The following is an 8,058-nucleotide window of genomic DNA, read 5'->3' on the forward strand; positions in this document are numbered from 1 at the left end:
TCGTACCAAGAATTGATATATGGTTGTCTGCATAAAGCGTCTCTAGATAAATATCAATCATTAATCTTATAATTATACCGTAAAAGAAAATTTGACCATATTTCTCAACTTTCGACGCAAATTACTGACTGCAGCTTATCTAAATTCTTTGACCGCTGTTTAGTATTATTTATGTATAAATTAATCTACACCCGTTGCCCGAATTTTTCTAAATTAACATTTGCCCAATCAACTCGTACATGCAATCTTATTGTACCTTATTTTAAGTCTTCAGTTGCGTCTAGAATGTTCTTCGTTAGAGCCGTAAAGTTGTGGAACTCATTGCCTAACAAATTAAAATTGGAATCAAATCCAAGGCGCTTCAAATTGGCTGTGCATTCTGTCTTTTCAAACTAAGTCTTGACAACTGTTATATTATCGAAAGATTTTGATTTTTCATCCTATTATTTCTTTATAAATCTATTGTTTATTTAACTAGGTTAAGTTTTCAGAAATGTAAAATACGGCACTGTAAAAGACTATGTCTTAATTGTGTTATAATAATAATAATAATATATATATGTACATTAGGGTGGTCCAAAAACAGTAACGTCGGAATTGTAATGTTCTCACCCCCTAGGATTGTTCTATATCGAATAAAGTATACCCCTACTTTCTTATATTGAAATCAAAAAATATTTAGAGTTCACTCAAAGCGCTCAAAGTTGTCCATGTATTTTCATACGAAAAAAAAACAACTTTTCGTAGAAATGGTATAGAATTGTTGGTTCTGGGTCTCATCAAGAGACTTTCAATAATAATACCCAATTGTTTATTTAACAATTTTTTAATACAAACGATTTTTTATTGGTCCCTCCATTGCAGTTTTCAGGGTTTTTGTGGTTTTTTGGCGGACCTATAAAGTATAGTTGCGATGAAAAAATGGTTAAATAAACAATTGGATATTATTATTGAGATCTCCTGCATATTAACAGAGGCTTGAAAAATATAGATTTTTAAGAATTCTATACGATTTCTACGAAAATTTTTTTTCTCCACATAAAAATACATGGAAAACTTTGAGCGCTTTGAGCGACCTCTAATTATTTTATCAGTAAGTAAGTAGTAAGAAGCATAGGTTCGGGCGAAACCGAACTTTATTTACCCGGCGCACGTATTAAATATCGTTTTTTCACTTTACATTAAACTGCATGATAAGCAAGAGTTTTTTTCCCAAATGTCAAACAGTTTCGATAATATGCTATGAGATATTGAAATGGAGCAAATTTGGTGGAAATCGATAAGGGGCTATCAATATACACTTATGTATATAGTCAGAAGTGGGTGGTGCCACGCCCAAAAAAAAAAATCAATAATATTGTGTTTTGTTAAGAGACTCTTGTAAATTGGCGTGTATAGTTATCGAAATATCAGAATTTTCGTATTTCTGAAATTTTCCGTTAATGAAATGGCGTTAATTTTAGTACGATTTCAAAAATTTCCAACATATCGCTTTTTTGAGCCCAGGCTGATAAAAGTACCTAGTTTGGTAGAAATTGATAAACCGGTTACCGAGATACACAATGGGCGGTGCCACGCCCATTTTCCCAAATTAGCATTTTCTGCTGGGAGGTCATTGTATACATCGATTTTGAGTAAATTGGCTGGAATAGTTACTAATTTATCGCAGTTTTCATATTTCTGTAAATTACCGTTATATGGGAGGTAGGCGCGTTCCTTGTCTGGTTTCGAAAATTTTCACAGTGTTTCTCAGTTTTCGAAAAATTTCATAACTGTCTTATTTTATGCCACAATTCCATTTCGCGTACCAACTTTCAATAATTTTGATCCAGTATTTACGGAAATACCGTAGTTTTTGCATATTTCGAAAATACTATTATATGGGACGTGGGCGTGGTTATTGTCCGATTTTACCCATTTTCAATCCCAACCTACCTTGGATGAAGAGCAACCTATTTACTAGATTTCATTGACCTATTTCAATTTTTTCTCGAGTTATCGTGTACACGGACAGACAGATGGACAGACGGACGGACAGACATGGCTTAATCGATTTCTCTTTTCATTCTGAGTATTTATGTGTACATTTGTCCATATATATTTCGATTCGTTTTGGCTGTTACAAACAACCGTTATGCGAACAAAGTTATAATACCCTTGTGCACAAGTACGCTCGGGTAGCAAAATAGGGGTATACTTTTTATCGGTATAGAACAATCCTAGGGGGTGAGAGCATAAAAATTCCGACTTTACTTTTTCACATGCACTTTTGGAGCACTCTAATGTACATACATATGTATGTGTGTAAATTTTATGCAAAACAATAATTTTTTAAATTGTATTTGCATCTTCACGAAAAGAGAACATATTAAAAAATTTAACAAAAATTACAAATTAATGAAAACTATATGAAGATTTGCCATATTTTCGTTTATTTGCTCGCAACACGAAGAAGAGCAGATTCTAGGTTGCTCAACATTTTATTATGTTAATCAACATTAAATCCAATAGAATTTCTGGCTGTTAAAACACGTTACTACATTCCGTGGTTAAATTTTTCAACGCTGTTAATTTTTCGGCCACAAATAGTTTCCACTTTCAATTTGCACCTTCTCTATCTATCTAAGTTCTCTGCCATGGCGCAAGTAATAAAACAGCGGGATCGCTTGATTTTCTGACATTCAGCTTCCTTATAGACAAGGTGTATTAAACAAGGTGTGATTGACAACTCAGGTAGGCTCTCTTTTAAGGTACTATTATCAATTTTACTTTGTAGTATGGTTCTTTTGAAAGCGGTGTCAAATTCAATTACACTTTGTTGAATACATTTTGGTTATAGTCAAATTTTAAAATCTTTTTTCTCGCTCTAATTACTTCACCTAGTATAATTCCGTCATGGCATGGAAGAAACATACGTTGCCGTTCCTGTTCGCAGCATTAAGCACAAATAATATTGTGTTGAATTTTATCTTCACTTAAAATTTCTGCATTATCATCACTAGTTTCACTATATCCGAACTGTGTATTTCGTTTACGAAGACGAATCGAACATGTGGTAGGTACGAAATAGTCGTGTAAAAATATGTAAAATTTTACCTACGCTCAGAATTCTAAATTCGATGGAGACGTGAGCGCAACGTCGAACGCGGCGCGGGGTGGGGCGGGGCGCTAACCCGGATCGCCGCGACGCTGGGCACTTCCAAAATTTTATACTTACAAATCCGTAAATTTAACTTGTTCCTTTCATACTTTTTGTCAAATGTGACTGGGTGCGCTATTTTCCTTTATTACTCAGTTGTTAAATTTAAAAGTTGGTCTTATTATTTATGAAACAAGGATAATTTGTGTTATTTCTCATTCAATTGAGAAATAACACAAATATTCGTTATTGCCGATTGTATTATTTATTTTGCATTATTTTTAATAGTAATTATTACTATTTGTTTAGTTTTGTACCACTCTTGGAGCCCTGATTATGCCCATGGCTTTTGATACTGTGTATGAAATGACTCACTCCTGTGAAGCAGCTCTGGTCTCCACACTTTATCTAATATTTGGTAAGTAGGTTTTTTTATAATCCATGTATCTTAATGTTTTATATACAATATGTATGTATGCCGCAAACAGATGTTGGTCTTTTAACATTAAATCAATATATACTACTCGATCCGATTCTGCTCTTCTTCATGACTGCGTCAATTTGGGGAATGACAAAGGCATCAAGTGCTACAGAGAGAAGAATATCTTACACAGGCTGGTGGTGGTTTTGGTTGTTTTTCACCGGGACTATGTTAGCTTGCACGACCAGTACAAAGTTTGTAGGACTTTTTGTAGTGATGCTTGTAGGGTTTCATACTATGCATGAACTTTGGGTAATATTTGGAGATTTAAAAAAGTCAATTGTGAGTCTTATTGAAACATTTCTAATTGATTCTAATGCCTTTATACTAATTGAAATTTCTTTTTCAATCATACAGACAGAGACAATTAAACAAATAATCTGCCGAGCAATAACCTTAGTTTTATGGCCGATCTTGCTCTATATGCTGTTTTTCTATATTCATCTGACAGTTCTGAATCGGAGCGGTAATGGCGATGGATTTTATAGTTCTGCTTTTCAGTCGCGATTAATTGGTAATTCGTTGTATAATGCCAGCATGCCTCGTGATGTGGCATACGGTGCGGTATTAACAATAAAAAATCATAAAACTGGAGGAGGATACCTTCATTCCCACTATCATTTGTATCCAAAAGGCATTGGAGCGAGACAACAACAGGTATAAATAACTTATAACATGAACGCAACCCTAGTTATCTGGTTACGGGATTATATCTGTGGTCATAAGCAATAACCGTCTAAGTCGACTTAAGAAAGTATTGAGTTACATATCGTCACTAGACACGAATAAAGGCGCGCTAGTGTTTCGACGGCGAAAAAAGACGCATACAGAAATTTAACGAAAAAGGCGCTTAAGAAAAACTTCGGCGAAGAAAGACGCCTAACCTAGTTGACGGCGAAGAAAGACACGTAATCATAGATTTATACTTGGCCAAGGACTGTCACTTCAGCACTATTCCCCAAAAATTATAAACGGAATGTACATACTATTACACTCGCAAACATAGTTGACGGCGAAAATAAGTTTACGCGTCCTTCTTCGCCGTCAAAAATTTTAACGCGTCTTTCTTCGCCGCCAACTATGTTACGAGTCTTTCTTCGCTGACGTTTGTTTATGTGCCTATTTTCGCGGTCAACTTTTGAGCTCGCGCCTTTATTCGTGTCTAGTGACGATATGCTATACATCTATGTATGTATGTAACGAGCTAGGCGATGGGAATCGCTTACCCTTTCGCTTCAGGAAGGCCTTATTTTAACATGGGCGGTAAGCCCTTACCCGCAGCATTACCTTCAAACGAAACGAGAACGCATGGATAAACAGAATCCAGAGAAGCGAACAAAGAATGCCTTACAGAGAAACTAATGTAGAATGCCCAGATGAGTACATACTTATTTATATTATATCAGAAAATGTCTTAAAAGATTAAATTTAATTAAAGTTTTTATAAATCAGTTTTTATACAAACATATTTATGTATTTGGGTATTTAGATTTTACTTAAAAATCGGTATGTACATACATGCATATTTAATTAAGCTTAAAATTGTACTTCCTCACTCATGTACTTCATTGACTGACTTCAACTTCGCTGCAAATTGAACAAAGCAAAACATGATTTTTATGCGAGACAAATTTCCACAGAAACTAACGGTAGGAAAAGATTTTTTGGATATTCATTCTATTTTTCAGGTGACTACGATGCAGCATTCTACGTTGCATTCCCCGAAATGAAGCAAAGAAGCGAAATAAAAAAAATATTGTAGGACATTCTACTTTTCATGCCCTGAAATGAAGCAAAGAAGTGAAAAAAATAAAATATAGTAGGACATTCTACTTTGCATTCCCTGAAATGAAGCAAAGAAGCGAATTAAAAAGAAATATTATAGGACATTCTACTTTGCATTCCCCAAAATGAAACAAAGAAGCGAAATAAATAAAATATTGTAGGACATTCTACTTTGCATTACCGACAATGCCTAAAAGAAGCGAAAAAATTCGAAGGCATTATAACGCTATGCCTTCTAAAACACGTTACCACTAAAAGCAATTACCGATTTTTTGCTGGGTATCTGCAGCTATTATTCCATGTGTATGTGAAACTCCCATCTCGTTAGCTAGGCTATTTAAAAAGTTATAGGTGAAAATATTGTAGTTTTACCATAATGTCAACATTACAGTCCAAATCTTTAAAGGTTTTTCGACTTAGGCAATTATTTCTTATGACCACAAATATCTTTTAATCCGATTTCCAACAAGATAATCCACTGAAAACTAAAAATCTATAACCTAATAATCAGTGTGAACACCTACATATGTGCATTTTGTAACAGCATTATATTTTTAGATAAGCTCAGGTATAAATAATTTATACAATAGCCTAGTTATCTGGTTACGGAATTATAACTTTGTTATCCGATTTTGAACAAGATAATCTCCAAAAAAAGAAATATCTATAACCTAATAATCAAAAAGAGGTGAATACCTGTGAACATTTGAAAAATTCTTACGTCCATCCGTTATCCACTTTCCCCTTGGGAAAGTAACTAAATGTTCAAATTTCGATGACATTTTTTATTACATAATATATTTTGAAAAATGCCACTATACGTACAAAAGAATATAATTCAAATGTTCTCCACGGTGCAGTGAAATAAGGCCCGCGGAAATAACCAATTTATTATTTTTGTACGTGTTTTTGCAACCAATTACCGCGCACTTCATTTTAATTATATTGTAGAAGAAGTTTATTGAAAATCCCATAAAAATCACTGAAATAAACCACCGCAAAATACACATAAAGGAAGAGATATTAAAAACAAAACAGAAATAGCGAACTTCAATATTACGACGTCATGCACTTTTTTCTCAAATGTTATTGCAAATGGCCGCTTGTCAACCGGTAAGATCTGTTCTAATCAGAACATAACTATTATAAGAGAAAATAATGAAAGTCAATCAATAATCATTATATTAAGATAAATATTTTTCGAGTCATCTATATTTATTATTCAAGGACTTATTAATAAAAGTCCTTTCATAATAATTATCAGAGAGATAAAGGTTTTTAAGTCTCCAAAGACTTTTATTTTAAGACTTATAAACGTTTTTTATAATAATTATCATTGAGATAAATATTTTTAAGCCTTCAAAGACATTTATTTTAAGACTTATATTATAAAGGTATTTTCATCATAATTATGAGCGCGAAAAAATTTTTTAAGTCTTAAAAGACGGAACTTGTTCGGGAGCATTTCAGGATTAGTTGGGGACCAGTTCGGAGATAGATAGGGACCAGTTTGGGACTAGTTGGGGAGCAGTTTGCGACAGTTTGCACAAGACTTTTATAATATAAGTCTGAAAATAAAAGTCTTTGAAGACTTAAAAATGTTTATCTCAATGATAATTATTATGGCAAGACTTTTATAATATAAGTCTTTGAAAGACTTAAAAATGTTTATCTCAATGATAATTATTATGATAAGACTTTTATAATTTAAGTCTCAAAATCAAAGTCTTTGAAGACTTAAAAGTATTTATATCGCTGATAATTATTATGAAAAGACTTCTAAAATACTAGTTATCGATGACTTAAAAAATTTTCTCACACAATTATTTTCAAAAGACTTTTATAATTCTTACAAAAATGTTGTTGTTTTTTTAAAACCCCACCATGAAATAATTATTATGCTGGGTCTCTGGTTCTAATTGATTCATGCATTAGTGGGGTGGAAATGAAAAGCTGACAGTTTTCACAGCAATCCCGCGGAACTGCTCTCGGAGGGCCTTTAGACTTCTTCGACAGATACAAAACACACAGCTGCAATTAAATTATAGAAAATGTAATAAATAATGAATTTTTTAAATTAAGGGGTTACATTTTTTTCGTTTTTTAAACAGTGGCATCGTTTTTATCGTCTCCAAATCCATATGCAAAGACAATTTGTTTGTAAGAGATCCGGTGTTTTTTGTATGTTTTTTCGAAGTACACTATTTTTGACCAATTTTTTTAAGGTCAAGGAGTAATTATGGGACAATGGTAGTATTTTGCCGTGAAAGGGAATGACATAGACTTTCAAAACCATTTTGTATGATATCAAAATTTTTCTTCTATCTAAATAGCTACGATTAATGCCCATTGTTTTCAAAAAGCACACGGTGCCCCATCCATAGTATTTTTTAATCACCTCGAAATTTACAAAAAAGTGCATATTTCAAACCGAATTTATTAATACACTAGTGCACGAAAATCTTTGTTTTAAATTTGAGTTTATTGCTATGACCAGTGTTGCTATTTTGGTGCTAGATATAGCTCTTTATTTTCCTATTTAGCTCCGAATCAGAATTTAGCTCCTAGCTAGAATTAGGAGTTAGCTCCTAGCTCTTTTAGGGATGTTCCGATATAAGTAAATACGAGTATGTACTCGATACTTTTGTTTTTT

At 33.1% G+C, this 8,058-nt stretch overlaps 1 protein-coding gene across 1 annotated transcript; it reads left to right on the forward strand.

Annotated features, from left to right (window-relative positions):
• The first annotated feature begins 3,445 nt into the window (after window positions 1-3,445).
• LOC118752385 (protein O-mannosyl-transferase 2-like) lies at window positions 3,446-4,313 on the forward strand. Its single transcript, XM_036487271.1, has 3 exons — window positions 3,446-3,557; window positions 3,628-3,902; window positions 3,978-4,313. Exons 1-3 carry the CDS (start codon window positions 3,476-3,478, stop codon window positions 4,281-4,283), a joined length of 663 nt encoding a protein of 220 aa, XP_036343164.1. The 5' UTR covers window positions 3,446-3,475; the 3' UTR covers window positions 4,284-4,313.
• Window positions 4,314-8,058: the final 3,745 nt, after the last annotated feature.

Source organism: Rhagoletis pomonella, unplaced genomic scaffold, assembly GCF_013731165.1.
Source record: "Rhagoletis pomonella isolate Grant_MI unplaced genomic scaffold, Rhpom_1.0 Rhpom_scaffold_01448, whole genome shotgun sequence".
In the NCBI taxonomy this organism is placed as follows: Eukaryota; Metazoa; Arthropoda; class Insecta; order Diptera; family Tephritidae; genus Rhagoletis; species Rhagoletis pomonella.